The sequence below is a fragment of the Phlebotomus papatasi genome, chromosome 1 (assembly GCF_024763615.1).
Source record: "Phlebotomus papatasi isolate M1 chromosome 1, Ppap_2.1, whole genome shotgun sequence".
NCBI lineage: Eukaryota > Metazoa > Arthropoda > Insecta > Diptera > Psychodidae > Phlebotomus > Phlebotomus papatasi.
In genome coordinates this window covers 51,381,316-51,397,519 of record NC_077222.1, presented here as the reverse complement: position 1 = coordinate 51,397,519, position 16,204 = coordinate 51,381,316, and the positions used below count along the sequence as shown (strand labels likewise).

Here is a 16,204-nt window from a genome sequence, read left to right as displayed (position 1 = left end):
GGCGGATCAGGCATTGGAGTATTTTCATTGGAGTTCGTAATTATCTTAAGAAGATATTCTTTACATAGTGCGTAATTGTTTAGCGTGTAGCACTCATCTTTCTATTGATTTCGGTATAAGAGGTCATGCAATATCCTTGAAAACCTACACTGTAAAAAAATAATAAATAATAATACTTATTTCACTTCAAACATGCACGATTTGTTGATCAACCATGTGTAAGTCGAGTCGATTTTAAATTTTTGTTAACGCTTTTATGTGTGACAGATGTCAAAGTTCTAGCGGCGAAAAGATGCCTTCCCCATTGCAAAAGAAAGCGGAATAGGAATAACAAGCGAAAAATTCCTTGGAATTTTCCACTAATTTTCCTTAAAAAATTCCGTAGGAATTTTCCATAATAGGTTCCAAGGAAAATTTAATGGATTTATGCTGGATTTTTCCTATAGAATACATCCATGGAAATGCTCGTGGAATTTATGTGGATTTTTCCACCAAAATAAAATGGAGAAAAAATGAAGCTGTCACATGCACCTCATGATTTTACTTCCGAATTTTATAGAAACGGCAAAGATTACGAGGATTATAATATATTTTTATAAACCGGCAATAACGAATTGACATTTTGAGCAATAAAAAAAATATTTTATTAAAAAAAATTTTTTTTCCTAAAATATATATTAATTAACAGAAAAACAGCATTATTTTAGGTTGGCGACCTATTTATTGTAATCACTTCATTATTATCTACACGAAACGCAGCATTGCATAATTAATTATATTATAATTGCCACATGAATCACTAGAAATGTTTGCGGAAGGTTTGGAAACAAATTCTAAAAGTTGTCGCAACACCATTTTATTTGTTTGACATTTCAGAAAACTAGTGGAAAAATCCATATAAAACACTATGGAAAGATAGTGGAAATTTCCATATGTTTTTTCCAGCTTATCCCGCGGACGTTTCACGTGTGAGTTTCCATATAAATCTTCCGCGGAATACCGCGGAATTTAACGCTGGAATTCCAGCATGTCGTACTAGTAAATTCCATGGAGCACTATGATTTCCATGGAATTTCCGGCTTTAAATTCCATAGGAAAACTTAGTGGAATTTTAGCGTCAAATTCCAGCGAATTTAGCCATTTGGACGCAACTTTTCCATTGGAATTTTTGCGGAATTTTGCTATGGGGTTATTTGGGCTTCAGATCTAAGGTTTAGCAATATGGCGTAACTTCCGCAATTTCTTCCCCAAAACAAACGAAAAAAAATTGATTTTGGTTTCAATATTTGGGGCAAATTACTAATCAAATTTTCGAATATCATCAAAATTTGTTGTTATTTACGATTTTGAGACTTTAGAAAACTGAGCTGAACTCCTAAATGTCAAACCCGTTTACAGCCTTACATAAGCCGTACGAGTTGTTATTGCATTCATGTTATGACTTTTCCTGGTCCTCCTGGTTCTAATCTCACTGATGAATAGAAATATACAGTTCTAGTTTTCTCTTCCTTTTATAATTCTTTTAGTAATCAAGAACTTTACAGATTAATTCATTTTCACTATTTAAACTTCATTTTAAATAAAACCCGCAGATGTCATCCGAAAACTTCGATCCGAAGAATGGAACAAACACAGTAATATGTAAAATTAACCTTTGTAGGATGATGATAGTGTTGCTCACATGAATTATAGTCGTAAGTTGAAAATCTTATATTTTATATAAAGTAATTAAAATAATTTAGTTGAAAATTTCAAAAACAGCATACATGTCTTCTGTATACCCTTGAATAGTTTTACATGTTTTCGTTCTAAAAACAAACAGTCAAGTGTGCTAATCCGGGCGCTTCGCTATTTGGATCGTTTATGACTTAAAACTTAAAAAATATTTTTATTTTTATTTCCATAGTATAGTCACTACAGTAACATAATATAACTATTCCAGTTTGAGAAAAAGCAAAAATAATATTTTTAATCCAGCCGAGTCTTGTGCCAGCCGAGTTCTATACTAAAAACTTTCTTGCAGAGATATTTTCGCTAATGACATCTGGTTGATTGAAAACGTTTATTGTTTTTTCCTTGTGAAAAAAGTATTTTAAATTAAAAGTTTTAATTAAAAGTGAATTATCAAAAAGGCGACCCAGTTAATGCATGCTGACTTATTTTAGTATTACTATTATTTTATAATTTTTTTAAAAAATATTTTTGATATTTTTTTTATATTATGTTTCTGAATAAAGCAGTGAATAAATCTATGAATTTAGAAGATTTAGAAGAAGTAAAAAAGAATTTCATCAGTCCAAAAACAGGCGTTTAAGTAGAACTCTTCGGAAAACGATCCAGTTACCCCACCTTACTATAAGTAATAAATATCAAAACATTGTATAATGCACATAGGGTAAGATGGGGTAATTTGGAACCATGTCTACTTTGGAACATTTGGGATTTCCTAACGGTTGGCAAAATAAAATAAAAAACAACAAAGAAGTACTCTTGAGTGTGAAGTCTTGTACTTCTTCGTGGTTTTCTTTTTCTCTGATTGATTATCTGAAATAGTGGGAAAATCGCAAATTTCCAAAATAGACATGATTCCGATTCCGAATTACACCATCTTACCCTACACACTTTTAAATCAAACACTAAACGTGGTTTATGTCAACACTAGCGTTTATTACCTCAACACAACAACGCCTTAAAATTTGTGTTTTACTCAAATGACGATGAATTAAATTAAGTTTGTATATTAAAAAAATAAAATTTATCAGTGAAACGTAAATTGCATTGATTGAATCACTTAAAAGTGATAAAATCTTTTCGAATAGAGAAAAAGAGATTTAAAAAAAATGTTTAAATTTCCCTACAAATAAGCAGAAATTAACATTTAGTGAAAATTTTATTTATTTATTTATTTTTTAACGAATGGTAAACTATTTTTTATAAAAGTTTTTGTTAGAATTAAAAATCTTTCAAATCAGTCTCTTTGATTTGAGGCTCTTTGCTTTTCTAAAACGTGCGATTTTTGATATAAATGACTTTGAAGGTATAGTTTTTTTTTCATACTCATGTGGTTTATAGCAACACTCTAAATCAGAATTTATGTTAAATATTATATATGTTACAGTAGCACATGTTTCAAAATACCTCTGAAGTGTTTCTCTGAGTGTATACAATTTTATGCCTTTAATATAATATTAATAAAAATATTTAACGTTCCACTTTAATATTACAACTTCAATCATATTCTAAGGTGATATATCAACCTCCTATATCTCCTATAACTTCCAACTATAACGGCTCTGATCCAGAAATTGAAAAAAAAGAGTAAGGGCAGAATCACATTGACAGTAAAATGCTCACCGTCACCGTCAAAGCTCTCACCGTATTTCGTTGATTTACGCATTTTCATTGCAATTCTTACGCAAATTTTCCATTACGATATTACCTTGTCTCATACTCGGTGGCACTAGGTGAAAATAGTATAAGAAAATTGAAGAAATAAAGCGAAAATGCGATAAACGGTAAGCAAAAAAAAACTGTGGAATTTTTTTGCTACAGTTTTTCGTAAAGTTTTTTTGCTCACCGTTTATCGCATTTTCGCTTTATTTATTCAATTTTCTTACACTATTTTCACCTAGGGCCACCGAGTATGAGATAATGTAACACGGTAATTGAGAATTTGCGTAAGAATTGCAATGAAAATGCGTAAATTAACGAAATACGGTGAGGGCTTTGACGGTGACGGTGAGCATTTTACTGTCAATGTGATTCTGCCCTAAGTGTCAAAGAATAATTTATAGTTTCTAAGTGCTAATCCACATCTGGGAAAACAATTTACTCTCTCCAAGACTTCTTACAGTTGTAAACATAAAAAAAACCATCCACTGACATCAGTCTTCTGTTACCAGACTACCGCATTTTTTTCCAATAAGAGCTCAAGAGATCAAATAAAATAATCCATTTACAAATTTCTTCACGGTTCCACCAGCCACTTGAATTCTAAAATCCAAAGTCCAATTCAGATTCTTGCGTTTGACTTGTGCTGTTAATTTACGTAATGCTGCCTCTTGACCATTACACCGTGCTTTCTGCTCATAAAAGTGAGGAATTTAAAATGAAAAAATATATATAAGCAAAAAGAAATGTTTGCAACTATCTGACCTTTGCGTGAAATGGCAAGTAATATTTCTAACCCGCACATTTTTCAAGAGAATCTAGAGGGAACAATAAACGTCAGGCCCCGCGAGCAGCTTCATGCTATTTTGTTAAATTCCAACACGAGGAAGCACTTAATTAATTAAAGTCTACTGCAAATATTAAAATATATTAGTGTTTCTTGGTATTTTATTGCTCGAACTCAATAAAATAGAGCAGAGTATATTCTATCGATTTTAAAATACCTAATTCATTTCTACTCTAGGGATCTTACATATTTTGGAAAAATTTGGAATTACAAAATTTCGAAAAATATGACGTTACGAGTTTCGTTTGCATGGTCATAGAACAAATGGCAAAGGATATAGACTTTCGGTTTTCAGTGATCCCTTATAAGTAAATAGTCCTTTAGAAAAGGTTTTTTTTGTCCGATCTCTTTCAAACCTATAATTTTTAAGATTCATTTCGAAAAGAGCTCCAACAATTCGGTTCTTATATCGATCGCTCAGAATAAGAAACGAACATCTCGCAGTAGGCAAATTTTACAGGAGAGCGATTTTAAGCTTAGATTTTATATGCGGAGTATAGGATTTTAGAGATTTAAAATCTCTATAACTTTAAAAATGTCCACAAAATCGCCATTTTGAATTTTTCAATATGGAAGATAGACCACCTATATTGGCTTATTTCTCAACCGATTTAGTCAAGATTGGATTTAATTGAAAGGTCTTGAAGTTTCCTAATATATTTTTTGACGGTAACCAAGCGGTAAAGAACCCACCATTGATTTTTAATTGAAATTAAAATTTGAATTTGGCGAAGGCTTTGCGGCTTTCATATTTTCTTCCTATTCTTTTAATAAATCTAATCTTAAGCCACATATTTCCTGAAAAACTAAAAGAATATGACAAAATCATGAAGTATTCGAAGCAATAGTCTGTGCGAATCCTGAAAGACTTCCCCTACATCATTTACATTTTGATACGATTTTCGGTTGATTCATAAAGCATTTTTAATTGGTTGTACTACGGTTTACACTCAGAAATAATGAGTTCAAGCACTCTGCGAATTTTCAACCAAAATTCAACCAAATCATCTGAAATCTATGTATCCATCTCATTCCAACACTTCAGTAAGATTTTTTGGGCCATAAATTATATTGACAACTCAAGTTTTTCATACTCCTCTGCCTCTTTTTCTTACGTCCCTCTCAAAATTTGGCCTCGAAGTTGTTCAACTTGAGCGCAAAAAAAACTTAAGTCTGTGTCGACCAGACTCTTGCAAATCCTTTCATGAACCACAAATTCACACCCGACAAGTGTGTTAAATTGCATTAAGACTTTCATATCGAAGGTCTTGCAGCCAAAAACGGTGCATTTTCCATGCAAAAAATCCAATTCTTCGCTTGTCCAATATTTTGACTTAAGACGTCACTCATCCTCTCTGACCTCTGCGGTCGTATCACTTCCTCCGTCACTGGTTTTTTTTCTTAAAGTATTATTTTCAGTGTTAAAATAATATTTTTTTTCGTCTTTTACACACACTGTTTACGGTGTATTGGGGAAAAAGAACGTGTTGTCTCTCCGACTTCATGAACATTTTATACTTTTATGTGTAAATTTTTACTCTCTTGGCTCATCGCTATATATTTTAGTGCCTTTTCTAGAAGGCAAGTCACTGTGGAGGAAGAACCAGAAGAGGAACAAACAGCCTAAACTAAAAAAAAAGAGACACCGACAAAACACTCATACAAATTCACATTCTTCGGGAAAAGAAATTTCTGTGTTTGGGAGAACGAAGGCATTTCAAACCCATTAGATACTTCTGCCAAAGTCACACACTACTCCACATCCATTTTGAGAGTTTATTGTTGTAAACAAGGAAAATACCAAACGATTTTGTTTTCAATTTTCACTTAACACATTTAATTTGCTTGCGACGCGGAGTGGACACCAAAAAAAAAGAGCAAAACAGACCATTTCTCAACATATTTGACCTCGTATGGAACGAATAAAAATGATATGCGATTACACATGGAATAAATTATTTTAATTATTATACAATTGGTCTGATAAATTTGCCTTTTTTCGCCTTTTAACCCAAGCATTATCGCATTTTCCATCATTACGTGTGTTCTACACAGTAAAAGCGAGTTGGAATTTCCTTGGTTGGATTTCCAAAAATAAACTGATAATCGTGTATAGTAATCATCCCATGTTAAACAAATTACTACGATTATCATCTATTTGGGTATATTCACGGATCACTATACTATGGATAGGTAGAATTTTTCGTATTCAATAATAGTCTAAATAAAGCGAATAAAGTAACATGATCAGCGTGGTAAAATTTACAACGATTATCCTAGCGTAACTTTATTTTTCAGCTAAAAGTTGAAAAAGTTTGGTCGATTTTGTTTTTAATTTTTGGTAATATAATAGAAGATTTTAAGTCGTTCTTGCTGTTTTGATCAATTTCAAATGATAATCGTTGTAAAATTCAATTTTCAGTTGAAGAATAATCTCATATTTTATGATAAACATTGGAAATCTTAAAAATTTTGCTACTCCCGTTAAACACGATAGTCGCAGTAAATTTTCTAAAGAATACGCTGATTACGTTACATTCATTTTATGTTCTCGAACTTCTACATAACCCCCTAATTCCTATAGTGATCTTGAGACTAGCTATGAGGCTTAGATCAATCTCTGAAGGTCTGGATTTTCTAAACAACAAGCAAATTCCACTGATATTTCGATATATGCTAAGTCAATTACTGTAAGTAATTACACATAAGTTAAAATTTTCGTAAACATCTTCTCCTTTGAGAAATTACAACAACAGTCATATGGATAAATCTTAATATAAAACTCCCGTATAATGATGACTCAAGGGCAGCATCGCAAAAATCATATTTACTGCTATAATAAATTTATTAATTATTTAAAATTGTTTTAGTGCTCTCAGTTTTACTGAGCTATCTTCTGAAGGTCTGAATACATTTTGACCCTTCGTTTTATTGATGTCGTCAGTTTTGTGGAAAACGTCTCAGCGAAAGCAGCAAAGTAATTTTGTGTAAAATTTCTCGTTTACAAATTCAAGAAAAATACTGATCAAAAATAATCATAAGAATCTTATTTCTTGAAAACTGTATCGTTCTACTTTGTTTATTTCATTTTGATAAATTTGGATAAGTGAAAAGGTGAGTTTTATAAGCTAAATGAGTTTTAGAATTTTTTTTGTTTTTTCACACTAAACGACTAAGTCAACAGAGATAATAAAGAACGGATGATGTTTTTGAGAGTCCTGGTCAAAATCCGGAAATTTCCCGAAAATTTTCTCCAAAGCTTTCGACCCTTGGTGTGGAAACCGAATACCCGTTTTGTTGTCTTTGTCGATCAATATGACAAACTGAAAGAACGTTTACAGTTTTGTTGCTGTTGACAAACGAAAAGTTTACCGACATTCTGATGTCATGTCTACCAATATGATCGTTATTTAAATTTCATGAGCTCCTATTTTCGCATTCACACTTAATAAATACAGTGCTGATTTTGAAACGCTAAAAGTCTAATAGCCTTATTTAGTACAGGTAAACGCCTAACTTATTTTAAGGTTATACCGTAACTAATTCACACTCTGCGTAGGGGTTTGCGATTACACAAGGCATCATAAAATCCGAGATAGCAACTGAAATGCTATTTGTGCGATCAAAAGTCCACTTTGGTCCGCTGAATCATCCCTTTTTGCTCTGATGCGTGAGTGCAAAAAAATATGTTGACGGAGAAAGAGTGAGAGAGAAGAAACTCACCTGGGTCGACTAATTTTAACATAACGCCGCCAATGTGCAAATCTCCTCGCACTCGGAGAGTTTTCTCAACTTGCAGATCGGTTATAAAAACCCGCAAATTCCAAGTGTTGTCTCCAACATGAATCATGATGTTGGCTCTTTTTAGCAGTGGACTGGCTTATCGCAAAAGGGCAAAAGAACTCGCTGTTGCAAGCTAAAATGTCTCCGGTCGGTTTGATGGCAAGATGCAATTCTAGCACACTATTTTTCGCGCAAAAACCGCGAACACAGTATTCATGGAAAATATTCAAGTGAAATCAATTTTATTTCCGGAGCACACTCTGATCACATCATCGTTTTTCAAGGCACTCTATGGTTATGCTGTGTGTATGTGTGTATTTTTAAACACTCAGCTTTCGGCTTGGATCACACTCTCAAGGAAAATTTTCTTTAGCTTGTGGGGGGAAAACTTTCAAGAATAATCTACTGTTCACCGCTAATCCATCAAAGTGAAGGAATATCGCGAAGGTATAAATAATGTTGCATGAAAAAAAAACTGGGAAACACAGAAAATAAAATGCGCCGAGAGATTATACGTCCAAACAGCACAAGACTCCTCGATGGACTGAAGAACTCTCTCAATTTTCTCCGACCGCGATGAGAGAAAGAAAACCATATGAATGAAACTTCTCACTGTTAATACTGCCATCTACAGAATACATATCTTGTACAGCGAGCAACTCATCGAACGTCATCGATTATTTCACTTATTCAAACTTCAACGGACCCATGAACATGGTATTGATATCACCAACTCATAAACAAATGGTATCAATTAAAAGCCACTTTTCATTTATGGCTCATCCTAGAGAAGCCACTATCAGTTGAAGTGGGCATCATTAATCTAATCACATCTGACAATTTAAAATTGTACTATATTCCCCGTGCTTCTTTCGATAATTGCTCAGTCGATTTTCAATACTTCTCATTGGAGGTTCTCCATCGAATAACAGCTTGAGACATGTAAGTTCAATTTATTACCTCTCACATTTGCATTTGATCAATGCCTTGTGCCAGATACCTGCTTTTCATCTTAAAGCTTAGCTTAAAACTATCCAGAAGTGCATCTTTGTTGCAATTTTCTCAATTTTGAGAAACAAGAAAAAACATCATCCGATGTATCTTATCTTTTCATCTATAAGCCATTATTCTTTTCATATTTGATGGCACTGAAGGTATTTTTCCTACATTTATAGGCAGATGACACTCAAGAAATACATCTTGTTCGGCATCGTTGGGCTTGTTGTTGTGGCTGCTGTTACAACAGGCGTAGTCATTGCCGTCACTGCCGATGATGAAGTGAGTATGGTTGACTCTCTCTCGCGGAGACATTATGTTAATGCTGCAGAGTGAAAGCCCCACATCTTTTGATAATATTGGAGAGTGCTCTGCAAACGCGGCTTGTGTCCAGAGTTGAAAGATTCAGATACGAGTAAAGCATTACGGAAGTTTTATTCCTTATATTAGTCTCCGATTAGGTTGATATTGCTCTGAAGTCTGATGTCTATTTGATGATTTATTGCTATCTGTTATATAAGTTGTTCATAGACGAACTGAATTTTTAAATTAGATTATTTTTTATCATTTTTACGATGATACGTTATATACGAATTGTGAGAGGATGGTTGTCGAAATATCATATGGTTACTTTTCTCTGGAAAGGAACGATTGCACCAATCAATGTTTTAATTTTTTTATACTTACTGAGGAAAACTTTTTTAACTGACATTACAACCAATTGCTGATCTTGATCAGAGTAAGAAATTGTCGCCACTTTAATCTGTTAATGACCATTATACTTCATATCATATTCTTCGTGTTCTGGTTCTTGGTACCCTGAAGTCCTGGTCTACACTGATGCTCCATTAGAGAAATGGTCGACATAGTATTCTGGAATCATGTATAGACTGTATCTAAAGACTTACCAGTAGGGGAATTCTGTAACGATATGACAATGTCATATGACAAATTTTCGTGGTAAAAAAATCGAGAACATGACAACATTAATTCCCCTTGAGAATAGGTTGCCCATTACAAGGAGTTCTATGAAGATCTAAGTAAGTGATTTGAATTGGATTTTCGTTAAATTCCTCAGAAATTACCATATGTTAAATTTTAAATTTGTCATATGATATTGTCATATGGTTACAGAATTCCCTAGTTATATTAACACAACATTTGCGAAACTGATATCCAATAAATTGGTCCATTTCAGGTTCGGGGCTTCATTCGCTCGGTGGAACCAAAATCAAACCTTCCAGAACCTCTCTTATCTTGAGGTAGGGTTGCGTAAATCGTTCGTCATGTTTGTTCGTTATTTTCTCAGTAGCCTCTGTGTAGTATTTGAAGCCCATATCAAACGGTGAAGTCCAACTGAAGTAAAAAACTTCTTTTTAACCCTTTACCCTCGAAGTGGAGTATATTGAAATCCTTTCCATATGTTGCCAATTCAGTCTTGCGCAAAAACATTCAATAAGCTACACAAAATACCTTTCATCAACTTTTTTATATCGCAAATCATTAAAACTTACCAAGTTTAATAGGTAAATTGAAGGTTCCGATGTAACAATAATTGAAACACGGATATGACCTTTGGTTTCTTCTCCTTTACTTTCTCAAAAACCGACGTTTCGGAGGGGTTTTCCTCCTTCCTCAGGTATGGAAATGATTGGGAAAGAACTTGTCACAAAGAAGTTTGTTACACTTTTAGTGCTTTTTGGACTTTTCTCACTGGACACTTTTCTCATTGGATTCTCACCCAAGACTCAATGTTCCGACTGGTTCCGATGTAATTCACTGAAGATGCCTTTTTCTTGACCCAAGTTTATAGCAAAATGAAGTTTTTACAAAATCAGAACCCGGCAGGACTTGCATAACTTCATCGACTAATCGATTTTTCTACTCAATTCAAGGAACTCATGTTCTTAAAATTCATGTTGTTTATCAAATTATATGACACATATATATCTATATTACTGAATTCTTGATATCGAATTTATATACACAACTTTCAATTACTCAGAATGGCGAATTTTTAAACTTTCCCTTTCTTTACATAGAGCTTACAGGTCTTCATTTTATTTGGTATACTCGACTAAAGTTCTTGTAAAACAAATTAACAAAATGCCTTGAATATTGCTCAAATTGCTCAATTTTAAGTAAAGCACTTGAGTTATTGTTGGATGTGAAATACTGTTCGGCCCCTGAAATAAAACGTAAAGAGAAGAACAAGAAGAAGTAAACCACACTGTTACTTTAAGAGAGTTCAGTCGCCATATTGAGAAGTTCCAGGCAATGTAACGCACCCTCGACTTTCATTGATATTCTTCTGGTCCCTTCCATTCAGTACGATTTTCCACTGGTATTATATTCACTAACTTTGCCATATTATTCTCCAATCTGTATTTCGTCATTTATCTCAACTCGGATACAAAGAAAAATCCCAATGGGGGTATCGCTTGCAACGACAAATACAACAGTTAGTTGAATATTATCTCTCAGTTCTGTCAGTGTGTTTTGTCTGTAAAATTTTGGCTGTAAATTTAGCAATGTCGAAGGTATCACATAGGCAATTACTATTGATTAGTAATCTGTTTGAATCAGCCATTAACTTAATTTATTACAGAGAACTTTTCGTGTGGGAGAGACGGATTTTGAGATGGACGGTAGTAAATTCCAATATGTTGCGGGATCATTCCACTACTTCAGAGCCTTTAGGGACACTTGGGAGGACAAATTGACCGTTATGAAGTCAACTGGCCTCAATGTGATCGACACTTACGTCGAATGGGCAACTCATGAGCCTGAACCGAATATGTACGAGTGGGACGATTTCGCTGATTTGCCATACTTCCTTGAACTCACTCAAAAACTTGGTCTTTATGTCATCCTTCGACCAGGACCTTACATTTGTGCTGAGAGGGATAACGTATGTTTAGGTATAATTTCGAGTTGAAGGATAATTAATAAGTTTAGGTATTGTTTTAGGGAGGTCTGCCGTATTGGCTTTTCTCACAATATCCTGGCATTCGAGTCCGAACTAGCGATGAAAACTACTTGAATGCTGTTAGGAGTTGGTATGAAGTCCTTTTCACCAAAATCGATCCATATCTTTATGGCAAAGGCGGAAATATCATAATGGTACAGGTTGAAAATGAATATGGCGTTTTTGAAGCTTGCGACAAGAACTACATGTCATGGCTGAAGAATGAAACTGAAAAATATGTCGGAGATAGTGCGGTACTTTTTACTGTAGACATCCCAAATGAACGTTTCGAATGTGGAATAACTGAAGGTGCATTCGTAACAACAGATTTCGGAATTGACAGAGTTGATGAGATGGAATCAATCTGGCAATTAGTCCGAAGACATCAACCAACAGGACCCCTTGTAAATTCCGAATTTTATCCCGGCTGGTTGACACATTGGCAGGAAGATAACCAACGTCGAGATGCTGATGAAGTAGCTAACGTGTTGCGTCGAATGCTTCAAGATGGTGCAAGTGTCAATTTCTATATGTTTTTCGGAGGTACAAACTTTGGCTTTACTGCTGGAGCTAATGCTTGGGGTATCGGGGGCTATCAGGCTGATATAACAAGCTACGATTATGATGCCCCAATGGATGAGGCTGGAAATCCCACAATGAAACTCATTAAGATTAGGAATGTTATCGGAGAATTCTTTACACTTCCTACTATAGAGGTTCCGGAAGTAAAAGTAGGTCGAGCCTATCCAGACCTTGCGCTTCATCCAGTGGCAAAACTCTTTTCCCCTGATGGACAGTTCTTAGTTCAAAATACAAGAATTGGTTCGGAATTGGAGACTTTTGAGAGTTTGAGACAAATGTCAGGATTGATTCTTTATGAAGCCAATCTCCCGAAGATTCGGATCGATCCTTCCGTTCTAACTGTAAACGGCTTGGCAGATCGTGCCCATGTTTATCAGGATAATCACTTTGTAGGTTGCCTTTCACGTGAAAATGCCATAACTAGATTACCTATAAACCCGGGAACAGGGTCTCGTATCAGGATTCTGGTTGAAAACCAAGGAAGGATTAATTTTGACAAGCTCGATGACATCAAAGGTATCCTTGGTAACGTGACAGTACAACAACGACTAGGTGAGGAGGAAGAATTGCGCAACTGGGACATTTCGGGATACCCTTTGTCAAATAGGGCATCCATGAATGAGTTTGTTCAGAGAGTTGAGGGCAAAACGGTACCTCTACCCAATCAAAATGGAGTCCTAACCGAAGGACCAGTGTTTTTCTTAGGCAACCTCAGACTGACAGCTGACAATATTGGTGACACTTACTTAGATCCTTCAGGTTGGGGAAAAGGTGTTTTGTACGTAAATGGCTTCAATTTGGGACGCTACTGGCCAGTTGCAGGACCTCAAATCACCATGTATGTTCCACAATCTATACTTAGAGTGGGAGACAATTCAATCTTGCTACTTGAGTATCAGAAAGCGCCAATGCCAACAATGGTATCATTTAAAAGCCAATCATTCCTCGACGGATGAAATTAACACTTTTTGTGCCAATCTATTGTTATAGAAGTCAAGACCACTGTAATTCAACATTTGTTTGAATAAAAATACAGAGGATTTTATTACAAATTTCTTTTGTTGTTGAATTTATTGACCCACATACCTCATTGAATAAACAAGAAGGATATTTTTTGGCAAGGATTCAAAAATATGTTGCTGAATGTTATTTCTGGCATCCTTCCTGCTTGGAAATTATTGAAGATTCAAAGCATTAAAGTTTTCTTTTTTTTTAAGATAAAAAAATTATATTGTAGCCCCTATAGCAAATGTTACAAATGCGTCTCGGTAAGTATAGGGTAGGGGCTAGCTGGATATATAATACTGGCTGATTGAAATGACGAAACTTTCATTCTAAAATTCTAAAATGTTACCTGTTTAAAAAAAATACCGTCATCATTCTACAAAGCAAAATTCTGTGATGCGGGTTAAAAATTTTTGCAGACGCTATCGCCTTATTTGAATATGTAAATTATTTTAGAAAAGTATGGCAAAGACAAAGAGACTTCTTTTAATTGTGTTTTGTGACATCCACTTAATGCTCTGAAAAATTACGAGAAAAAGCTGAAAGATTTTAAATAAGAAAAGACAAATTTTATTGAAATAATGTCAATTAAATGGAGGTTTTAGACTTAAAACGGAGAAAAATTGTGAAATATAAAAAACTATTGAAATAGATATTAGAAAATTACGATTTTTATTGATTTTATAAAAACCTTATTTTAAAAAGTAGTTAAATTTTCAAATTCCTCAACAACTGTGATACTATTATTCTATGTTTTTGACATTGATAAGTCTTTTAGTCAAGTATTTTGAAGCAATAAGTGGCAAAAATAATTGTTATCAATATATTGCCATCGATATGCAATCTCAATGGAAGTTTCCATATTATTTTATCGAATTAGATTCGACAAACACACTTAGAAAAGAGACACCAATTTCCCATAGATAGATTAAATCAACGTTAGTTCTCTTAATGCAACACATATTTTTGGTTTACAACCTTTAATTTAAGTCCTAGGTAATAAAAATTAAATAATACCTGGGAGATATGATTATTTCAATATATTGACTTTGAGCCTCTGTATCTAGACTAGACAATCGCGTACCTAGACCATATTATATTCATATTTTGAACAGCATACTAAAATTTCGGCTGAATCGAAGGAGTTGTAGGATTTGACAGTTAGTCAAAATCACGGAGAGAAATGTCAAATCAAAATGGCGATAATGCAATGTTGATTTGAAGACTTTCAGATGGGCAAGTAACTACGAGTCAGGGTTTATTTGGGAGTTGACCCAAATAATCTATGCTTATATTTTTATTACATTTAAAATTGTATTAATAATTTTAGAGAAAACAACGACAGTAAACTATATCTAACAGGGTTGAGATTAGAAAATCCGCCATGATTTTGGTGTTACCTGCGTGGGGAAATTTTTAAAGGCGAACTAAATCAACGGCTAAACTGGAAAAACTTGATTTTCCATGTAAAAAATGAGTAATATTGACAGTCGCTTCTGAGGTTCAGCCGGGTAGTGGAGGGAATTTATGTAAAATCGACGGGATGATAAAAAAGTGAATCTGATGTCCTAATATGAGACAAAGAAGCACTGAAGGACTTCCTGTGAAATTTACGTACCTAGAAAGTAAATTATGGATGCGAAAGGGATTTGATAAACCTTCTATCTGGCTTTAAGTGATCGCGAATTTGCGATGATTTCCTTCCGGCAGCAGAGTTGAGGTTATATGTCACTGGCAGAAAGTCCCGTGGTGATTAGAGAGGCTCCTTCTTCTAAGATTCATTGTCCATTGTTAACAAGAAAACACTTTCAATTTTTAATGATTTCTTTAACTTTAACTTCTTTAATTCACCGATAATATATTCTGCAGCCACAGAATGGTGGCTGGACTTTCCGGTTACTTGTGGCCCGGTTGCCTGTGAGCATAAGCAAAGTGAGGGGGGACGGCTACAGAGTTCTTTGCAGTACCTTGAGTGAGGCAATGGAACTATTTGCCCGCCCCCCCCCCCCCTTCACTATATTTACTCTCAACCCAGTCGGGCTGAGGGTCCACCTTGTCTTTGTCCTCCCGGGGATTGGAGCGGTCATGTTTCCTTGAATGTTTAGAAAACTTGAAATTATTATTTTGCACAGACTTGTCTGACGTGATCACTAGCAGAATTTGCAGGTAAAGAGAGCGAGGCTCTTGCGACAACGTTATTTTCTCAGGCGGAAATGACTTTTTCTCGATGATTTTCTGCACGTCTTCGTATGAAGTGTCAAAACATAGAAAATACCCGACTGACCCAATTCCTGAGCTAAATAAGTGTCAAAATAGGGAAACTTTCAAGGTATCCTCGGTGATCCTTTCATTTTTACCAGTATTCCAGAAATTTTCAGTCCGATGGAATGTAACAGGATATAGACGGAAACACTGAACTTCCTTTAGTTTTCAACTAAGTTTAGTTTGCACAATAAAAAATTATGTGATAATTGTAGATAATTTTTAAGAAAATCTTCAAAATTAAATCGCTTCGAAAAACCTTTATCAGAAAATTTCTTAACAATTATTATAAGTTTTTTTTATCGGCACAGTAAAGAAATTCCTTTTTCCTAAGATATAGAATTCAAAATCAATTTAAGTGATATAAAATT

The 16,204-nt window shown here is 34.4% G+C and overlaps 2 protein-coding genes across 3 annotated transcripts in view; one reads left to right on the top strand and one right to left on the bottom strand.

Annotated features, from left to right (window-relative positions):
• The window catches only part of LOC129805837 (unc-112-related protein), a 57,382-nt gene extending 48,795 nt beyond the window's left edge, over positions 1–8,587 (bottom strand). The window contains exon 1 of the mRNA XM_055854041.1: positions 7,961–8,587. Within this exon, the coding sequence (XP_055710016.1) occupies positions 7,961–8,087 (127 nt within the window). The 5' untranslated portion in view covers positions 8,088–8,587. The remainder of the gene's footprint in view (positions 1–7,960) is intronic.
• A 73-nt stretch (positions 8,588–8,660) lies between these two features.
• Positions 8,661–13,618, top strand: LOC129805848 (beta-galactosidase-like). Of its 2 annotated transcripts, XM_055854069.1 has the most exons (4): positions 8,661–8,962; positions 9,196–9,298; positions 11,625–11,927; positions 11,987–13,618. In XM_055854069.1, coding segments are annotated over exons 1-4 (1,944 nt in total). In that variant the 5' UTR covers positions 8,661–8,960; the 3' UTR covers positions 13,523–13,618. The 2 variants fall into 2 exon arrangements, with proteins under 2 accessions (XP_055710044.1, XP_055710052.1); XM_055854077.1 differs by lacking the exons at positions 8,661–8,962; positions 9,196–9,298 and adding an exon at positions 11,474–11,556.
• Positions 13,619–16,204: the final 2,586 nt, after the last annotated feature.

Coding starts and splice junctions, on each gene's coding strand:
- LOC129805848 (XM_055854069.1), top strand. Junction 9,299..11,624: donor CCGTCACTGCCGATGATGAA/GTGAGTATGGTT, acceptor AATTTATTACAG/AGAACTTTTCGTGTGGGAGA. Junction 11,928..11,986: donor TTTGTGCTGAGAGGGATAAC/GTATGTTTAGGT, acceptor GTATTGTTTTAG/GGAGGTCTGCCGTATTGGCT.